The following is a 22336-nucleotide window of genomic DNA, read 5'->3' on the forward strand; positions in this document are numbered from 1 at the left end:
TCTCACTTCTCCCTGTTATTTCCCAGTTGCTATAATCAGACCATTCGCGCACACGTCATCTCGAACGTCAATTCTTCCATTTTAGACCATGTGTTTCCCATTGGCTGAGACGCTCTGTGTCGTCACAAACCCTTATCGTCCAATGGCACGAGCGAAACCACGTTTCTCTTTCACCATTGGTTCGGGGCTTGCGCCCACCAATTCGGATTGGATGAGTGTGTCATCCATCAGCCACTGGCGTTGGGCTACGACACGTTCCATTGTGGGGCATGGCCCTTTAAATGAGAGCGGCAGCGGCGAAGAGGGGCCAGACTCGCCTAGAGTCATCCGAGCAAGTATTTTACAGTAGATACACTGGGAGCGCCCGGAGTGCAAGCGAGCTACTTGTACTGTCTCCAGGGCGTTTTGCAGAATTGCACTTTTTGAACCTTCGTGTCTTTGTTGCCCTTTTATTTTTTTTGTTTCGCTAATAAAGCCGCCTTGTCTGGCGCTGGTTCCTCGTCGAGCTCCTCTTGTCGCTTTCAGCCGGATTGGTTATGACGATGGAGATCGCGGCTGCTGTGGGTTTTGTCAGCAGACTCCTGCGCAACACTGGTTTAGTGAGCCCGGGCCAGCTACAAATCTTCAGCCACTCGCTACAGGACGCCTTGGCAGGTGAGTGAGGGTCGGACAGACATGGGGTGGCGAGTATGAGTAAGGAAACTCAGTCCAGTTTATCTGAGAGGGGAAAAGCAAAAAAAAAACTGACAAAAAGGTGTTTGATCGAAACATTGGAAGAAACAACTTGAAAACTGCCCTCCCCGAAAATATCACAGGACACCCCTCCCGTGTAACTTCAGAGCGAGTCGTAGCAAACCTTAGCGCTCGCTGCCGCTTTTAAGCTTCTGCGGGAACCTGAACGCTTTATATTATCTTATACTTTCAGCTCCGCAAAAGGAAACTCTCCGTTGAGCGAGTCGGGCTGAGTATGTGTGACACGCAGATTTGTTTTAATCTTCACCGAAAGTGAATCAAACTGTTTACTTTATGGAGCGATGAACTTTTTTTTTCTCGTCTCAAAATTTTGGCCACTGTGCTTTCAGTTTTTTTTAACACTCGAAAGTACGCATTTTAAAGAAACCAGTGGCCCGCTTTTTAGAACAAATCTAAAAGCAGCAGTTCATTGTACCCAACAACGTTGTTTCTGTGGACTGAACGTTGAGTAATTTTTAAATCCCAAGATTAAGGGTGAATTAGTGTACTGAGGACTGTTTTTTTTTTTAACTTTGTTTGAATATTGTTGCAAACTTACTAATTTTTTGGGCATCCATCTTTTTTTTTTCTCTTTCAGAGCACTACAAACATCATTGGTTTCCAGACAAACCGTGCAAAGGCTCGGGTTACCGGTGTATCCGAATAAACCATAAAATGGACCCCTTGATCGGAAAAGCTGCCAACAGAATAGGGCTCAGCAGCCAGCAATTGTTCAAACTCCTTCCCAGCGAGCTGACTCTGTGGGTCGACCCCTATGAGGTTTCTTACCGCATAGGTGAAGATGGGTCCATTTGTGTCCTGTATGAAGCACCGCCGGCCAATAACCTGGGGATGTTGACCTGCAAAAACGAGTTGATGGGCAGAACCAGCCCTTCCAAAAACTACTGGATGGCAGTTTCAAGCTGAAAGGCACTTTAATGCAACTGAGCAATATATACCATAAGTGGAGTTTTCTTAAAAATGCGGCTTTTATTAAAAAAAATACTTGGCCCTGATTTTTTTAAAAAATCAACCTGCCTAAACAAGTGTTAAGGTATAATTAGTTATCTGGATGGGGAGTTTCCAAAGGAACATCAAGTGGTGTGATCCTCTGATGAAACTATTACAAATCTGGCATAGTTTCATGAGTGGGTTGTACAGAGTAAGTAACCAAAACTACTTTAACTGAGTAAACTTAATATTCTGATTTGAGGATAGGATGTTACTGACTCTCTCACATGGTTGATGCCTAATAAAAACTTTTTTATATCTGAAACTCTAACGTTGAGCGTTGGAAACAACTAATAAAGCACTGAAAATGAAGAACACTTTAAAGATTTCTGACTTAGAAGGATTACAATCATGATGTATTTTGATGACAAGACAAAAGTAAGCTGTTTTGAGTCTTAAACTTTTTTAAAACTTCAACATGGCTGTTTTTTTATATAAGTCTGTATAACATTGTCTGCTGTCCCCCTCAAAGCAAAATATGCAGTCAGACATTTTTTTTTTAAAAAAAACCTAGCTTTTTGACTTGTAACTCAGTATTGACCTACAGTGAAATACCTTTTTTACATATCTCATTTTAAGGGACACTGCCTTTTGGTCTAAGCTGTGAACTGATTCCTGTAGGTTATTGTAAAACTGATTTTGTGTAACTCTGCAAAGCCTCTTTTCAAATGAGAACTTGAGGGAAAAATCACTTTTGGTAGCATATTGTGCAGATCTGGATAGTTTGTCTGTACATAATTTTTTTTTGACAGTCTGTAAGCTATGTGAATCTGAACTGTGTACATTTTTCTTAAATATTGTACAGCTGTATTGAAGAAATTGTACAGTTTTCTATAAGTTTTAATTAAAGCATACTTTTCAATGGAAAGTAATCTCCAGTTTTATTAAGAGTGCAAACAAGTGTACTAATGAATGGAAATGATGTAGATGTTTAGGGAAATTCCAGTTTGAGTGTAAAACTTGCAACCTTTCAGTAGTGAAGACCTGTTTTTTGTAGCACACAAATACCAAACTTTCAGTGCTACATAGACCTTTTCAATAACTTGTGGAACTTGAGCAAAATATAGTGGACCTGGCATTAGTCCATCTACACTCTACATTGCATTTTTGCTGTTATGTATCACAGTTTGCATAATTTCACGCTGACTTGGAGCTGTTTCTGATGACCCCACAACATGACCCCCATCTAATCTTGGCTGCCTTCCATCATTCCTCTACAAACCTCATCCTTGAGGCAAATAACCTGCCCCACACAGTTCCTGTTTTAAGCAATACAAACAAATTGATGGAAGAACTCCAAGTCTGGCAGCATCTGTGGGGAGAAATTGGTTAACGTTTTGGGTTGAGTGACCATCTCTTGAACTTGTTCCTAGTTTGAATAGTCAAAATGACTGTGTTGCAAAGGGACTCTGGGTAGGAATACCTTAATGCTTTTTGGTTCTGCCTCATTTGAGATTTCTATTAGCCCTACCTTTTTTTTTGGCAATCCTTTTAGGTATCCGATGTAACAACTACTTTTTTTTTTGTCTTAAGTGTCTTAGACTTCCTGTGAAGCACCTTTTTTTTTGGTAACTTTATCTTGCAGTGTTTTAGATCATAAATGTTTTTATGAAGCTGTCCTACTGCATGTAAAGCACTTCAAAAGCATCTTCAAAATTTCTAACCTTTTGGAAGGGGGCGAAAAGCAATCACTAATTTCCCTAGACTACTGCTAGAAATGGTGAAGCATCAGCTAAAGGTGAATTTCTCAGTGGTTGTCACAGACTCCATAGTCAATTGGTATCATTAATAGTTACTAGATTTTTAAAAATCAGATGCTATATATCTCAGGAGCAAGTGGGACTTGAACCCAAATCTAATAGTCCAGTGGCAGGGACGCTACCACTGCAGTCTAGACATCGATGAGTTGGCAATATAGATAAGGTAAGAGATAAAAACCTAATTACAGTTAAACCTTCATTTTGCTAACTAAATATTGAGTAACACACATTTCTGCCACTTCCTGCTAAAAAGGACATTTTGTTTGCACTTCCTAATTTTTCTCTTGAGTATAAGGGTGTTTTGTTCAATATGTAATAGAATGTTGGCAAGTGTTCTCAAGCAGAAAGAATCAAAATATTCCTGAAGCTGACTTAATCTGATGTGCATTGTTCAACAATATTCAGCAGAGAGAAATCCAAAGTTCCAACCTTGGCTAATTTTCCACACCTTGCATAGGATGTTGAAAACAATTGTTAACAACACCATCTTCATGACTGAGGTGAAACAGGAATTAGTCAACCCCCATCAGTAAACAATAACAGTCAATAATGTTTAGTTACAACCTTGTGGTCCAGTAAGTGCAGAGGAAGTGGAGCATAAGTGTAAATTTGTTCTGAAGCTAAGTAATTTCCTTCCATTTTTATAAAAATGTATGGCTATTAATTACAACTTGAACTTAAAACAAATAGAAGTATTGGCTTACTGGTTCAGAAGTCATGAATTTTTAATCAATTGCAATTTTAGTCTTTATAGGGGGAGCAAAATATTGACAGTAGAGGAAATATATTGAGATGATCAGAAAATTAACTCAATTACGCAGGATGTAAATGAAATTGAAGGTTATACGAAAAGTTGAAGGCTGCTCCAATAATGACGTGGAATGAATGCTCGGTTTATTAAGATTAATTAATTTTTCATCATTTGTGCAAATTTTAAATAATTCACCAACACTACAATAGAATGTAGTATTAAAATATAAGCACTACCGCTGTTAGGCAGTAGTGTGGGGGAAATAGAAGATATTAAATAGAATGTAGTATTTAATGCAAAATTGAATATTTGGTTTTATCAAAAGTTTCAATTCTGGTCAAACCCATTGTGACTATAAAGACCATCATAATCTCAAACCTTTGCTCAAATATTTTATCATTTTGGTGTTTAAACATGTGGAGAATGCAAATTTTAAGATTTTTGCTGTTTTCTGACTGACTATATATTTCAGTTTTTATAACATTGTGCAATGATGTTAATGTGATCATGCAATAGATGGGTTAAATATCAACTCAATTGGATGCATTTAGATTTTTACTCTCTGCTTATTCCAGTAAGCATATGCCATGTCAACTAAATGCCAAGTAGAAACATGACAGTTATTGTCTCACAATGATTTACACTGGAAATTGACATTTTGAAATAATTTTGAGTAAAATTTTTAAAAAGTTTGACATCACAGTGCTCAAAAAGCTTTTTCTCACTTTATTTTGTGATTAACAATTTTTTCTTTAACATGATTTAGAAACTCCCTATCTGTGGGCTACCTTAAACAGTAACCAGGAAAATTGTAAACAGCTAGGATCTAGAAGCATGTTAAGCTCAGAATATTTGCCTTTACCAACACCATAGCATACAGGATTTAAAGAGATACTATACATGCATCGCTGTCTGGAGAGTATGGCACATCCACTAAAAATAATTGGATGGCATGGTGGTTCAGTGGTTAGCACTGTCACCTTATAGCACGAGGGTCCTGGGTTCAATTCTAGCCTCGGGCGATTGGCTGTGTGGAGTTTGCACGTTCTCCCTGTGCTTGCGTAGGTTTGCTCTGGTTTCCTGCCATAGTCCAAAGATGTGGGGTTAGGTGAATTGGCTATGCTAAATTGCCCATAGTAAACAGGGATGTTTTGGTTAGGTTGATTAGTCATAGACAAATATAGAGTAATAGGATAGGGGACTGGATCTGGGTGGGATGCTCTTCAGAGGGTCGGTGTGGACTTGTTAGGCCAAATAGCCTGTTTCCACATTGTAGGGATTGTGTTCTATGAAACAGAAGCGACTGGCTAGCCCTGCCTAGCTTGTGATTGTTGAATTGCACACTCAACATTAATGTGTAGCTCCCTCCTCCTTTAAGTTGTTTATTTTTAATCTGATTGTTTCCTTCTTGTCTCAGACAGCGACATCCCTTTAGTGCATTTCTCTTGTTATTTAAGTTGGGTGATGGATTGGATGGGCTCCTGTCTAGAATGCAGTGACCTAATTGCAATATCAGGAAAAAACAGAGTTTTAACCAATGTGCTTAACAGACAGATATTACTTTCTTTAATCTAACACCACATTGGTGAAACTACATTTTCTCTGGCTGACAATACCATTGGGTTCTTCAACTGTGTAGGTGTTTACACTATGGAGTGAAATGAATGTGGACATTTTGATGTAGACATCAAAACTGTGCAACTCCCACAGGCTGCATGTACAAATGCGTGGGTTTCTTTAAAGCACGTCAACAAAATCATGAATAATGTTCAAATGAAGAATTATGTATGTTTTTTCTCTACCCATAATAAACCTGTGGTGACAAACCTGTAACAACAACAGAATAGTTTATGCTTACGCTCTTTTTTCCATTGTGAATGGCTGTAAAAATTTAGTGTTGTACCATTAATGATTGCGTGTTTTTATTCAAGATACTACCTACTTGAGACTTAGTATACATTTTACAATGCCTGTGAGTTTAGAAAATTGTAGGAAAATTGTAAGAATTACTAGGAGATGTAGATCATTCAGCCCTTCAAGCCTGCATCGATATTCAATATAATTGTAGCTGATCTATCTCTTTGTGCAAACTACTGGGGCTCAACCATTGTAGGAGTGACATATAGACAGCTTAATTTCTCTAACTTTATGACAATTGAAAGATACGTTTGCAATGCAGACATACATTGATGTTTTATGTTATCCCTTTAATTTCCTAGTTTAAATTAAGAAACACTTTTAATGTTACCTATTACCTTTTTTTATTTTTCTACTTATTTAGTGAAGTAATGCATAACTTTTGGACTCTGTTTCTCTTACTCTTTTGAAATTAAGTTTTTTTTGTACCTAGTTACCTTGGTACCTAAGATGGCGCCTTTTGAGGTGACATTATACAATTTTCACTGTACTTGATACACAGGACAATGAAATCTATATCAAGATTGGTTCCTAACATGAGAGAGTCAGTCTATGATATAAAAGCTGAGTAAATTGGGCCTAAATTCTCTGAAATTTAGAAGAATGAAAAATGATCCAATTGAACCAATCAGGATGCTAGAGGGGTGGGTATAAACTGCTGTGTTCTTTCCTCTAATTGGAGAAGCGAGAACATAGCAGCACACTCTTAGGACGAAGGGTCAGTTATTTACAACTAAGATGAAGTGAAATTTCTTCAGAGTGCTGTGAATCCTTGGAATCAACCATTCCAAAGAGTTTCAGATAGTTTGACATTGGTATGTTCAAGGATGATTGTGAGATTTGTTTTATCTCTCAGGGAATAAATAGATTAGGGGAGTGGGCAGTTGAGGTAAAGGATCAGCTGTGATCATAATGAATGGGAAAGAAGGCTCCAGGGCCAAAAGGTCTGTTGCTACTTCTGATATTTCTGGTGCTGTGTTACATCATGGGGTAAACCCTCCTGCTTAATTTAAACCAGCAACACAGAAAAGATTTATCCAATGCAGTAATCTGAAAATTTGAGAGGCCAAGAACTATTTAAAGTAAAAATTAACAACATTTCTTAAAGTATAGCAGAGTATAATTAACTAACAATTATTTCTAACTCCTTCCTCTAACCTGTCTTTTATCTTCCCTTCTATAACACTAGTCCGATAAAAACCTCGATTAAGATTTACCATAGTTCAACTTTTCAAAACCAGCCAGATGTCAAATTTTCTTGTTATGTCTTCCTCTATCTTTTTTTTCTTCTTAGGGATCTCTGCTTCATAAGTTACTGATCGATAAACAGACCTTTAAAAGAGCTATTTTTCCAGGCAGTCTGCAGATGCTGGTGACTTGGCAGTTCTCCTCCCTACTGTTCAATTTTCCCTGGTTGTAGACCCCCAAAGCATCAGACTGTGTCATTGTCTTTTAAGATTGTCAATATATTAAATTCAAACTTTACTGGAGTTTGGTTTTTTTGGGGTACAATTTACAATTTGGGGTACTCATTGGCCTAATTCAAATTTGTCATCTCCAGGCAACCAGCTAATCAAGTTGTTTGACCAAATATTACGTTATATCTTGTTCAGAACACTTGTTGCCTGTGTCAGGTTGTTCTGCTAGCTTTTAACTCTCTTAAAGGTATAGTACACCCGCATCTTCATAACAGTTGTTAATGTCTCCTGGGATTACTGGAAAGAAACATACGGAGTTCCTTCTCTGAAATGCTACTTAATCAACCTCATTGAACTATGGGGTGAATCTCATCAGAAATTGGTTAAGTGTCTCCAATAAGTCTAGTGAGTTTTCTCACACTATCTTCCCAAATGTGCTTTGTGATCTCCGCACCATGTCCCTATGGTATCCCTTTGTCATATTTTCCCATTCGCCACAGGCAGAGGTATTGCCCACTGACTAGACTTCCTGGTTTTCCTGATGCTGCCCTGCCTTGCTTCTGTCAATTGCACCATAAGTGACAAACTGAGGGAAATGGGCTTTGCTCCTTTGCCAACAGGGAGTGGGAAACCACTGGATGGGGAGGTGAATAATGTCATTGCTCATCAGTGGGGCCCTGAGTTGTAGATGACTGGTGCCCAAGTTGAGGGCCAGATGAGCGATGGATGAGCTGGAATCTCTATGGTTACCTCTCTGACTTACACATTGGAATTATTAGCTTGTTACTATCTGATGGTAGAAGAATGGGAAACTGTATATTAATAAGGTGTGCTATTACATGCAAATAGGCATCTCTGCTCATTATTGAGAATCTCAACTCACTGTTTAGCATGTGTTTGGAAAATGGGCTCTATTACTCTCAATATTGGGAATCTCTTCCTTCTCCTCATGTGATTCTCCCAACATCCTCACCAATGCCCATATCATTCAGGAGTGGGAAGATTCTGCCCTGTGAGTTGATGTGGAGTGAAAAAGTGTTTGCACTTGGGTTTAACTTCCCCACAGTCAACTACTTTGCTGTAGTTCAGTCAGGTCAAAAATTGAACTCTTGATTGTGATATCTGAGATTTACTATCCCTGTTAAATAATTACACAAGCATGAATCACTGCATTGCCCTCCAATTAGCTTTCTGCTCCTGCCACACTCCCCAAAATGGCTTTAGTCAAAATCATAAATGACCTTTAGTATCACAAAGGGTTTTTTTTTTGTTTACTCAGGGTATATAGGCATCACTGGGTGGGCCAGCATTTGCCAAATTGCCAAGTTGGTCGTTGAGTCACCCTCTTGAACCACCACAGTTAGTGTGTTTTAATTCCACCCTGAGCACTGTTAGGAAGGAAGTTTCAGGATATAGACCCAGTAACAGTGAAATCAGGAGGCAAGTGTGTATTGCTTGGAGGGAAAATTGCAGGTTGTGGGGTTACTGTGTACCTACTGTTCTTGTCCATCATGTGGCAGGGTTTGTGGGTATGGAAAATAATCTTGAAGGAGGCTTGGTCAGATTCTCTAATCAAACATGGAAATTAGAAGCCATCCAGCCCTTCAAGCCTGCTCCACCATTCAATATGATCTTAGCCAATCCTCTATCTCAATGCCATAGTCCCGATTCCATACCTCTTGAAATATCATACCTCAGGATGCCTTAAAAAGAGGTGGCATGGAGGCTCAGTGGTTAGCACTGCTGTCTCACAGTGCCATGGACCCGGGTTCAATTGCAGCTTTGGGTGACCATCTGTGTGGAGTTTGCACATTCTCCACGTGTCTGCGTGGGTTTCTTCTGGGTGTTCTGGTTTCCTCCCACAATCAAATGACGTGCAGGTTAGGTGAATTGGCCATGCTAACTTGCTCATTGCGTTATGTGCATTAGTCGGGGTAAATGTAGGGAAATGAGTCTGCGCGGGTTACTCTTTGGAGGGTCAGTGTAGACTTGTTGGGCTTTTTGTCATTTACATAAATGATTTGGATGTGAGCATAAGAGGTACAGTTAGTAAGTTTGCAGATGACACCAAAATTGGAGGTGTAGTGGACAGCAAAGAGGGTTACCTGTGCTGAGAAGTGGCAGATGGAGTTTAATTCAGATAAATGTGAGGTGCTGCATTTTGTGAAAGCAAATCTTAGCAGGACTTATACACTTAATGGTAAGGTCCTAGGGCGTGTTGCTGAACAAAGAGTGCAGGTTCATAGCTCCTTGAAAGTGGAGTCGCAGGTAGATAGGATAGTGAAGAAGGCGTTTGGTATGCTTTCCTTTATTGGTCAGAGTATTGAGTACAGGTGTTGGGAGGTCATGTTGCGGCTGTACAGGACATTAGTTAGGCCACTGTTGGAATATTACATGCAATTCTGGTCTCCTTCCAATCGAAAGATGTTGTGAAACTTGAAAGGGTTCTGAAATGACTTACAAGATTGTTGCCAGGGTTGGAGGACTTGAGCTATAGGGAGAGGCTGAACAGGCTGGGGCTGTTTTCACTGGAGCATCGGAGGCTGAGGGGTGACCTTATAGAGGTTTAAAAAATTATGAGGGGCATGGATAGGGTAAATAGGCAAAATATTTTCCCCGGGGTCGGGGAGTCCAGAACTAGAAGGCATAGGTTTAGTGTGAGAGGGTAAAGATATAAAAGAGACCTAAGGGGCAACTTTTCACACAGAGGGTGGTGTGTGTATGGAATGAGCTAGCAGAGGAAGTGGTGGAGGCTGGTACAATTGCAACATTCAAGAAGCATTTGGATGGGTATATGAATAGGAAGGGTTTGGAGGGATATGGGCCAGGTGCTGGCAGGTGGGACTAGATTGGGTTGGGATATCTGGTTGGCATGGACAGGTTGGACCGAAGGGTCTGTTTCCATGCTGTACATCTCTATGACTCTACGACTCTATGAAAGGTCTGTTTCCACACTTTAGGGAATCAAATCTAATCTAAAATCTAAAAACATTATCTCTCTTTCTTGAATATATGCAATGATTTGGCCTCCACATTCTTCTGTGACAGAATATAGTTTGTAAGTGGTATATAATTCTGCGCTTGTGCATCTGTGATGGAGGGATTCTGATCAAACAGGCTACTGTTTTGATTGGTATTGAGCTATTTGAGGGCTGTGCATTAAAAATGTACTTATCCAAGTAAGTGGAGAGCCTTCCATTATTCTCCTGCCTTGAAGATAGTGGACAGGGACTTAAGGTGAAGCTTCCATAACCTGTAATACCATCTATCTGCTCTTTTAGCCATAGTATCAATAAAACTGGGCCAGTTAACTTTCTAATGAATGGAGACCATACGATATTTACAGTGAAGCGTTTAGTGATGACCATGTCATTGAATATCAAGGCGAGGTGGTTAAATTCTCTCTTGTTGGGCAAGGTCATTGCCAGACACTTGTGTGGTGGAATGTTTCTTGCCAATTCTTTGCTCAACCTGAATGATATCCAATACTTAATGAGCAAAAAAAATTCTCCAAATCGCATTTAGAAATCGCAAAGGCATTTTGTTTGCTTCCTATTGCAGATATCCCCTTAGCACTGATTCCAGCCAGTTCCCTAGCATTTCTTTAAGGTTGAACCACATCAATGTTCTCAATGTTAATATCATATTTCACCTTGGAATGAACTTAGAGCCACATGTATGTAATATCATATAAAATAGCTGTTTACACTTCTGCAACATTGACCAACCTCACAACTGCCTCAGTTCATCTGTTGCTGAAACTTGTCTTTATTAACCCTAGACTTCACTCACTCTTGGCCCCCTTGGCTGACTTGCCGCATTGTAACCCTGTAAGCTTGATATAAATCGAAACTCAGCTGTTCCTGTCCTAATTCACACCAAATCCTATCCACTCAACATCACTCTGCTCTGTCATCTACCCTATTAACGGTTAAGCAATGCTTTGACTTTAAAATTCTCAACTTTGTTTTCAAATTTTTCCAGTGTCTCCTCTCCCTATCTCTGTCTCGATGTGGAGATGCTGGTGTTGGACTGGGGTGGATAAAGTTAAAAACCGCACAACACCAGGTTATAGTCCAACAGGTTTATTTGGAAGTACAAGCTTTGAGAGCACTTCTCCTTCCGCAGGTAATCTGATGAAGGAGCAGTGCTCTGAAAGCTAGTACGTTCAAATAAACCTGTTGGACTATAACCTGGTGTTGTGTGATTTTTAACTTGAACTCTGTCTCGTCCAGCCACATATCTCTTCACGTATGTCTGTCCCATTGAGCATTTTCTTTTTAATTGCCAGCCATTGTTGGCCATTCCTAGGTCCTAAGTCCTAGAAAACACTCCCTGCACCTTTTCCCCTCTCTCTTTTTCTTCTTTTAATATACTTCTTACATTTACTTTTAAGTTTTTGATCACCAAGTCTAACATGTTCTTTTGTAGTTCAATGCCATTTTCTGTTTTATAATGCTCCTACCAAGTGCCTTGTGATGTTCTATTATTTTAATTCTGCTCTCTAAATGCAAGTTCCTGTTGGATTTGCATGAAATTATGTTTAAGACAATAAAGAGAATAGTGGCTCATATTGTTTTGTAACAGAGATATAATGGCGGAGTGGTTATGATACTTAATGAATAACCTAAAGGCCTGTACTGCAGGTCTAAGAGCGGGCTTCAAATCTAGCTATGCCAGTTGGAATTTCAGTTTATTAATCAAGTAAATTTGGAATAAAAAGCTAGTAATGAGTAATGGCAAAATAGTCAAATGGCCATGGCTATCCCACGTGGCTCATAAATGCCCTTTGGAGGAAGTCTGCTGTCTGGTCAGTTGGTGAGTCTGGAGTCACAATAATAATTTTAGCTCTTAACTACCTCCTGAAGATGTTTCTCAAGCTACGCATTGTTAAACAATAAATGACAATAGCATTACTATGAATCTGTTGACTCGACCAGATCTTCTGCCCTGAGGCTTTTTTTTGCCATCTGACAAACACTTAGGGGTTCCATTTGAGGGCTGTCCATCTGGAATTCTCCCTGTGAAAAGGGGATTTGAAACTGAGAGTGTGGCGTGGAAGTTGATCAGATTTTTACAGCATTCCAAGGACTCTCAGGTCCTGTGATATATCCGGATGTCTGTGATTCACATTGACATTGAATGTTTGTTGTTGCTAGCCCACTGGTTGAAAGGGAATGCACCTCCATCTAAAGCTCTCATTCTTTAGACATCCAGTGCTGAGTGAGGGAATGGTCTGACCAGATCTAGACTTCCTCACAGGATTTCCCCTAGGTGTGATCAGCCACAGGTACATGTTAGAGTTGGGCTGGGAGTTAATTATTGTTGCCTCCCTCACTTCTACCATTACATCATCTGAGCAGAGGAGCACACAGTGTGTATTCTATCTCAGAGTATCTGTGACCCATGGGTACTGAAGGAGCTGGAGTATAACATTATAACTTTTTGTTATTTTGTGATACCATTTTCTATTAATTGTTCTTCTTTAATTGGGGGCACTTTCATTGGATGCCACTTCAGAACCCCAGGGATAGATTTTACATGATCAGACACATCACCTCATCTCCCAGTTGAGGAATGGTGATATGTTGGTGACTGACTTTGCGACTTGAGAGTGGAACTTACATCATAACAAGACCGAAGTGAAGAACTACTGGCCAATGTGATTGCTTTTCTAGTCACAGAAGCACCAGAAGAGAGTAGTGGCCACTACTGGGACTACAGGCATTCACAAGGAAGATATTCTGGCCTTGAAAGTAAGTCTGAGAACTTTGATTGGGGCTAGAATTGGAGACCCCAGAAATAGAAAGAAAGTAATTGGAGAGCAAAACAGAAATTGCTAGAGAAACTTAGCAGGGTTGGCAGCAGGATCCTGAAGGGTCACTCAAACTGAGACCTCATCTCTGCTTTCTCTGCACAGGTACTGCCAGACCTGCTGAGTTTGTGGTTTTGTTTCAGGTCTTCAGCATCTGCAGTTTTTGATTTTATTAAAGAAGATGGTGAGTTGGTTTTAGAGGCTGGGAGCAGGTCGAGGAGGTGGGTGGTAAAGTAAGCACAAAAACAGATGGTGTAGGGATACTGCAATGGGCACAGTGCCCCCAAATTCCCTCCAATGGAGATGACACCTCTCCCCACTACCTTCCTGACAGCCTACACTCTCAGTGCTGCTCATCATTCTCTTGCTTTCTCCAGCGAAAATGCAAGGTGTGGCAGAGGTAGCTTGAGAACCTCAAGTGATAGTTACTAGTCCATCAGGCTGCCTGGCATCTTCCTCAGCCCCAATGTTATACAGGAGAGGGTTGGGAGAGAACAGGCTAGCCACCTGCTGTATTTTATGTGCAGTCTCAAGTGAGATGCATAAAATTCCCTGTCAGCATTCCATTTTATTTGCTAAGAAAAGGTATTCATTACTCTACACTCAAATGCAACAAAATCCTAACTCACTTATTTGGGAAGGAATCCTCACTTTCATTCAGTTTTATACAGCTGGAGCACATTTACGAAATTTTCTTGCTCCAGAAAGCTTTTTCAAACAAAATGGTCTTTGTCTGCAAAAGTGAAAGAATTTGGGTGTGTGAACCAGGCGGTTTACATTTTTAACCATTGACACCATTTCCTATTAGCTTTTCAAAACTCAACCATCTATGGAAATGTCCTCAGAGACTAATAGCACAACATTCCTCATTCGAGTCTGACTTTAAACAGTAATCTTATGAAAGCTTGTTCACATCTATTTACCTCTTGAACTGCATTTTTCTCTCTCCTGCGCTGTGCGCTGGTCGCAATCATAATTTCGTACTTTGAACTCAGTCCCATGGGATCTGGGTTGAGACTGGCCAATCTCATTTCACATAAGACCAGCTGTCAAAATCTATTTAACTGCTCAGTCAGATTTCTTGCTTTGTTTATACGCTTTGCAAAAGATTCAGAACAGAAGGATCTTAGGGCCCACATCTTGCCTGGGCTGTTAACTGGGCAGGAGAGCTATAAATAGCTTTTGCTTTCTGCTTTAGTGAGGGAAGATCAGCAAAAGTCTCCACCTCTAATTCGCCAATTCTCTGAGATCTCTGTTCCTCCAATTCTGACTTCTCACAACTCCAATTGTCTTTGCTCCCCCATTGATGCCATTCTTTCAGCTGTCTAGCCCTAAGCTCTGGTACTCCCTCCTTTGACTTCTCTGCATCTCTGTCTCTCCCTATTTCCTCCTTAAATCCATCTCTTTGACCAAGTATTTAATTACTTGTCCTTATATCTACTTCTGTACCTCTGCTGCAAATTGTGTTTGCTTTTGTGAAGCACTTTGGCACCATGTTGAAGGTACTGTATACATGGAAGTTGTCATTATCACTATTTAATGAGTCTTGTTGGAATGCTTTGTCTCCAAGTGAATGTTGATGGTGATTTGAAAGAAAAAAAATGATACGTTACCTGGTGGAAGTCAATGAGTACACACCTTGAAAACAGTGCCTGATTATAGATGTATATTTATAGATCATTCTGATGTAATGCTGCAGTACAGAAACTTGTCTCTTAGTTTAAACAGCTTTTTGTGGTTAGGTGGAGAAGTAGGAAAATGGTGCAAGGAGATTGAGGGTGACATGCCCCTTATCTTTCTGCTATTGTGCTATTTTGCCAGCAGCAGGAAAAATAGCAATTGGACCATTGAAATGGCCAAAGAATTCCATTTCCTTGCCTCTACTAGTATTTACAATGGGGGAGTGTGGGCATCAATAGGTCCACGGTAAAGGTGGGATGCTCTTTTGCAGGCACAATTTGACCTGTAAAGAAGCCCCCTCAGTTCTCAGTTTCAGTGGCATTGTCCCTGTGGAAACCATGCCATCTGCTCTCAAAAACACCTTACCAGGGCTTACCTGACCTTAGTAATCTTAAGGGAAAGTTAGGACTGTGGATGCTGGAGATCAGAATCCGGGGTGTGGTGCTGGAAAAGCACAGCCGGTCAGGTAACATCTTAATGAAGAGCTTACGCTGAAAACGTCGATTCTCCTGCTCCACAGATGCTGCCTGACTGGCTGTGCTTTTCCAGCATCACACTCTTGACTTAGTAATCTTCGACCACATTTTTAAATTTAACAGCTTTAACATGGTCATCAAGGTGCAGTACTAGCAGTGACCACAACCAGCGGGGGTGCCACTGAGGCTGCTGGGCTGCTGGCAGTGTGATAGGGTTAGCAGCTCTTCAGACTGGGTCACATTAATAAGGATGGCTCATTACAGGATCCCTGCCTCCTGCCTCAGGTCTATTGTGTCAGCACGATGGCACGGCTGTTGAGTATTTCTTGCATTTTGAGGTTTAAGTATCCACAGCATTGTGTGTTTTATAAACATGGAGTTCATTCTTGAGTTTCATATGAAATCCATCCGCACACACCCGTCTGCAGTATTTATGCTGATGGTATTGAAGTTTTAAAAGAATTAACACTCGAGTAAAATTGTGAAACTATTTACACAGTATCCAGTAATTTACTTTATTTTAACATGCGCGGTGTTCTTTTTGAACTCTTTAATTACATGTGATTATGTTATAGGTTACTGTAAAAATAATATTTAAAGAATTGCCTGTCAGTGAGGACAAGATGTTTCCTGTAGGTTTCTGCATCTTGCTGTCAGGCTGAAATGAAGGTCAGCCAGTGCTGTGTGGAAAAAGGTCAATTAATGTAATTTTCCCAATGTTCACTCATTAAGCTCAAGAGGGTGGGTTTACCATCAGTTAAAAACAGAGAGTGAGATAGGAGGCAGCCCTCAAGCACTGATGAAGCAGCCCAGAGCAGGTAAGAGTGAGAAAGGACACCACAAGACAAAGACAGACTCTCTGCCACTTTTTCAGAGATAAAATAATTTAAGAAAGGTCTTTGTTTCCAAATTACATGTATTAGGGAGAACCTTCTCCACTAGGCAGCCTGTAACTAATCTGAACCCAGGCAGTGAGGAGTGCATAGGGGATTGCCAGTAATAGACAGATTCCACCAACATGACCTCAATCCAATTAATAGCTCACTACTGGCTTGCACACGAGCAGCTCCACCACTCTCCAATCCCACCTCTTGGAAATAGGTCTGAGAGGAGTGAGATGGATCTGGCGAATCAGCACACAAGGTAGTCACAATATTCCATACCTGCCTGTTGGAGGCTTAAAAATTCAAGCCTAAATCTTTTGCAAAGAAGGTGCAGAAATTAAGACACACAAAATGATTTCAGTTCATTTTTTAAATAGTGCCAGATCATTCCAATGAAGCAGATGTTAGTAATGTGTATTGAGGCAGTTGATCCCAATTAAGATTTGGCAGTGCTACTGTTGGCATCAATGGCCTTGCATGAAAGAAAAATGGCTAGGATCTTTTCATGACATTTGCCGAAAAGGCTTTGTTTGCTGACATGGGATGGTAGCAGAAATGTCAATGTCCTCTTTCTCCATTGTTGAAATTTACTGTCTCAATTCTCAAAAAGAATGGTTATGTGTAGCTAAACACTACTGTCTGTTGGGAGCAAGGAAAACAGTCAAACAGCTGTCCCAAACTATCACACCAACACCGACATGCAAGCCACTTAAAATCAAATGCTCTGATTGGGATTTATTGCTCGACACCAAACTCCCAAAGCAACTGCTCAATGCAGAAGCTGGTCACCACAGGAGACTCCCTGGAGGACAATGGAAACAGTTTAAGGTTTTCACAGAGCCTCGCTGAAGAGGTCAAGTGTTCCTGTTGTCCCTTGGGAGGTCTCAGCTTATTAAGATCATAATGGAGAACGTTTACTTGGCAAGGTATTGAATGCAACAAGATATTTAACCAGAAGCATGCATTGTTGAAGCATCACTTGTCCCGAAGGGCAGGGTCTATTGGACTTATCAACCATTTCAAAACTCACCAAACCAGAATGAGTGCAACACATTCTTGATCCCAAGGAGTTGCCTAAGGAAATAGAGGTATTCATGGACTTGCAACCCATCTTAGTGTCAAATTGTGTTTGATAATATTCCTGTGAAGACATTGGGGTATTTTATGATGTGAAAAACATGATATAAATGCCTATTTCTGCTAACACTTGCAGGTTGGGAAGAGGAGGAAAAAGTAGTGCTTATGAAATGGGAGATAAAATTGCAGTTTTTATAAATGTACAATCCCAGCTTTGCTAATTTTTGTGTGCACTGCATGTTGGCAGTGAGAGTGTTGGGAGTGTAAGAAATAGGAGAAGTAGGGCATTTGTCCCATCAAGCCAAATTAATTAATTAGTAAGATCAACGGTAAATCTTCTACCAGAATACCACCACTTTGCACAGTCTTCATATACTTCATGACTTGGAGGTGCCAGTATTGGACTTGGGTGGGCAAAGTTAAACGTCACACAACACCAGGTTATAGTCCAACAGGTTTATTTGGAAGCACTAGCTTTTGGAGCACCATTCCTTCATTCCCCCGAAACTAAAGCTGTTGGACTATAACCTGGTGTTGTGTGATTTTTAACTCTGTCCATATACTTCAATTTGCTACCAATCCCTGTCTTGAATATTATCAATGTCTGAGCATTTTTAGTTATTTTGGGTAGAGAATGCCAAAGATAGGCAACCTTTTTACTTATGTAACTTCTTGACTGCCTGAATACTCTTAAAAGAAACCGTGTTATTGGTGCATTTTACGAAGCTCTTAATTAATGAAATCCTACAGTGTTCCAAGTGAAAGAGTTTGTTCATATTCTTAGATGTTCCTGCAGTTGACATCACAACAGAGAATGTGCTGTGTCTACAAGAACAGTCATCCTCCCTATATCAACAGTATTTGTGTAGATGCCTGATTAAAGATCTACAGGCAATCCTTTTATAGCCATCTTGTTATCAGCCATTCAATTTGTTCTGATTGCACTTCGATTGTGTTATTCTGATGAGCTAAAGTAAAGCTGTTAACTGAATGCTGAATTCTGCTGAAGGTTATAATTGATTTTGTTAAGGTCTGGAAGATGAAAGCAGACTGTGCAGAGGCAATTGTATTGCAGCCAAAGAGCTATAATCCACAGCATTACATGAGATTCAACATAAACTTTAATTATCAACATGAAGTTTCAATGAGCTGCTTAACATTTCAGTGCTAAACTTCTTTGGATTTCAATGGAAAGATAATCAGAAGGAATTAAAATTTTCGAGTTAGCCACTGAAAATTTTACTTTATGTTGTCCAATATGTTTTGAGTTTGATATGTTTGATATGTCACTTGTACTCAAGTACAGGAATATGTAAGTACAGTAAAAAGTGTACAAAGTCACCATTTCCAGAGTCATATTAGGTACAAAAACTCATTTCGCTCAAGTGAATGTTTTGTTCCCAAATTCTAGATTCCAACTGTTTGAAAGGGAAAAGTAAATGGTGATTGCTTCAAAGCCAAGGGTTAGGTAACATGTGTCAACTCAATATTCGATGAGAGACCGAGAGAGGCATTTAATCCTTTCTTACATTGATGCACCAATAGGACTCACAAGGTAGTGACAAAGAACAGGAACCCTTGATTTTCCCATACTCCAATCCAGGGGTATTGAGAGTAATTATTACTACATGGCTACTTTCAGCTAACTCAACTCTGAGGAATTTTCATGACCTGCAGTTTTTCAGAATCTTTACCAACAAAACCACCAGATTAATAGTTTTGAGTCTGTCTATTCCACACTTGCCTGCTGTTTATGAAGAGTGAGTAGAGATCTGTTTCCATTTCTCACTAAAATCACTTTAAATGTGCAATAGGAAGTTCATAAAAATAAGCCAATAGGAACTTAAGCCATTTAGTCGAGTCTGTATTGATATTCAATCAGGTTATACGTTATTCATACACATTTAATCTGTACCTCTTGCCTTCCTGAATTATTTACCAACCTCAGTGGTAAAAATTTCAAGCCACTGAGCATTCATTGACATTTCAAAGGGAGTATTGCAAATTCACATTGTCTGTTTGGAGAAAAAAAATCCTCTCTGGTTTCATACCTAAATGACTAACACTATTTTTCAGACTGTGCCCCTTTGTTCTGCATTTTCCTGCTATAGGAATAGTTTCTATCCTGTTAAAGTGCAGAATAATTTTAAATATCCCAGCACTAACTTTATGTATTGTGTTGTCGATCCTCTCCACTTTATGTATTGTAATATTGTACTGGATATTTACACGAAAAATAACTAGTAGTTTTTCCAAAGGTTGAACAAATTAGACTGGAAATAATTGAGCCATACAAGGAGGACAATACATTTGAACTCAATCTATTTTTGTTCCACTTTTAACTCTTCAGTGCCTCTGCGAATTTCAAAGGCCATCTAATGACTCTTCTTACAAACTTGTATGCGACTCCCATTGCAATCAAATCAACACTGATATTTATTGGCAGAGTTTACACATGAATAATGAACAATGATAATTACATTTACATGCTGCCTTTAACATCACAAAATGCCCCAAAACACCTCAGAGTAACACTGGAAAGCAAACTTTGATATGAAGCCACATAAAGCGACATTGAAGCAAATGGACAATAGTTTGTCAAAGATGAAAACAATAAAATAAAATAGTCTGGAATCTCTCAGCCAGTCAGGCAGCACTTGTGGAGACAGAAAAATGTAAGATAATGTTTCAGCTCATTGATGTAGATGCTTTTTAATCAACCTGTACAAACATACTCTGGAGGAAACTGCCAGAGGAAGTGGTGGAGGCTGGTTCAATTACAACATTTAAAAGGTATCTGGGTGGGTACATGAATAGGAATGGTTTAGAGGGATATGGGTTAATACTGGCAAATAGGACTAGATTAATTCTGGCTTGAATTTTTGATTGGCATGAACGATTTGGATTGAAGGGTCTGTTTCTGAGTTATACATCTCTATGACTCTTTGACTTAAACCAAGGTTCGGGACATTACCACTATTCCAGAGTTAGGTCATGTTAGATGAATGTTCTAATGAAACGTCATCGACCTGAAACACTAATTGTATCTTTCTCCACAGATGTTGCCCGATCTGCTTGAATACTTCCAGCATTCTCAGTTTTTGTTCTGTATTCCCAGCATCTGCAGCATTATATTTTTTGAAGTTGGGAATTAAGGACAATCTTAAAGAAACAGAGAGGGGGAGCGGAGCGGAAGACTTTCACGAAGGGCCTCTGGAATTGAGAGCCTTAGCAATTGAAGTTGATTAGAATTGGGGATTCTCAAGCAGCTTTATTAAGTGAGTGTGGATGTCTCTGAGGGTCACGGGATTGCAAAAGAAAACAGAGGCAAGGGCAGGGCCATGGACAGAATGAATGCCCTAAGACAGGGATTTTAAAATCAAGAAGTCACTTAATTGCAAGCCAAAATAGGTCAAAGATCTTTGACAGGGAATGGCCATGAACCTTAAGGCAAGAACATCAGCTTGAAGGATTGACAGTAGGGAAGAAAGCTGGCAAAACTGGGGGTAGTTTCCATCTTTGGCATCAGCAGATAACTGGCAGCAGTGCCCCAAACTCTTGATAGAGACATTACACTTGCTTTCCTTGCTCATTTACTTTGCCAATGGTTGATTGGTCAGTTACCATCAATCTTCTGCCTCACCAACATTGAAAATGACTCATTTATATCTTTAATAAACATCTAAGTGCTGTAATGCTTTAAAATAAATAAAACAACAACTTCCATTTATACAACGTCTTCAATTTTTAAAGTGCTTCACAGAGGACCAATCAAAAATGTTTTGCAGTCTAGGATATTTTAAAGAGTTCACATATTATATTTCACAAGAAAGCTCTGATGGTGGTCTGGAAGCAATAGCATTGCCAACTGCTCGTAACGATAAACCTTTTCTGTTCTTGCTTCAGTTAACATTTTGACATGTACCTGCAGATCTGAACATGATATTAAGTCCTTTATCATTACTTATTTGCATATTGTACAGGCATGATGCCATTCAAAGTTTTTGAGTGGGTGGAAGAATGCTAAGGGAAAACACACTGCTCTGGGAGATTGAGGAGTAATACTGGAAAGTCCCATATTGCAACAGAAACTGTGTCTACTTTTTTTCAAATGCCAAACTTCGACATCATTGACACACTTGCAAAAGGAGCTAACAGCTGTTATTCTATTTTCCCAGATTGCAGAGAAATACAAAAGTGCCTTCTCTGCAAAAGGGATCTTGTTATCATAACAAGAAAGCCAAATACTGCTGATACTGGAAATCTGAAATAATAACAGAAAATGTTGAAAGGGCCATCATCAACTTGAAATGTTAGCTCCTTTTTACTTCTGTCAATGCTTCCTGATCTGCAGTGTTTTGGGAATTTTTCTGATTTCATTTCTTGTTATTGTAGGTTTATTTACAAAGAATGCTCCAGAAGCAAAATTGTCATTACTTCATTTGTACCAGAACTGACATGTGTGATCTCTTGTGCAGTAACAAAATGTAGAAGTGAAAGCATAGTAGTTTTACAACATGCAAAATATACAACATTGTGTCATTATTTCAAGACCAAGAGAAGAAAATGGATAGAGAGGCCAATACGACCTATCTTAGCTCAATTATTTAAAAAAACACTAGTCCCCTTCACATCATCAAGTCACCATAGTTTTACTGGTGCAGAGGGCTGCTCTCTCATTAGGGAGAGATGATCGGTGATACTTTAACCTGAGAGTCACCATGGTTTGGGTGAGGGGAGAGCTTGAGAAGGAGAGTCCTTCATGGTAACCTCAGCCAGCATGGGAAATCGAACCCATGCTGTTAGCATCACTCT

General features: G+C 39.7%; 1 protein-coding gene across 1 annotated transcript; it reads left to right on the forward strand.

Annotated features, from left to right (window-relative positions):
* Positions 1–296: 296 nt before the first annotated feature.
* Positions 297–2611, forward strand: LOC140467385 (protein BTG2-like). The gene is made up of 2 exons (XM_072563704.1): positions 297–654; positions 1331–2611. Exons 1-2 carry the CDS (start codon positions 537–539, stop codon positions 1657–1659), a joined length of 447 nt encoding a protein of 148 aa, XP_072419805.1. The 5' UTR covers positions 297–536; the 3' UTR covers positions 1660–2611.
* Positions 2612–22336: the final 19725 nt, after the last annotated feature.

This window comes from Chiloscyllium punctatum, chromosome 45 (assembly GCF_047496795.1).
Source record: "Chiloscyllium punctatum isolate Juve2018m chromosome 45, sChiPun1.3, whole genome shotgun sequence".
Classification (NCBI taxonomy): Eukaryota; Metazoa; Chordata; class Chondrichthyes; order Orectolobiformes; family Hemiscylliidae; genus Chiloscyllium; species Chiloscyllium punctatum.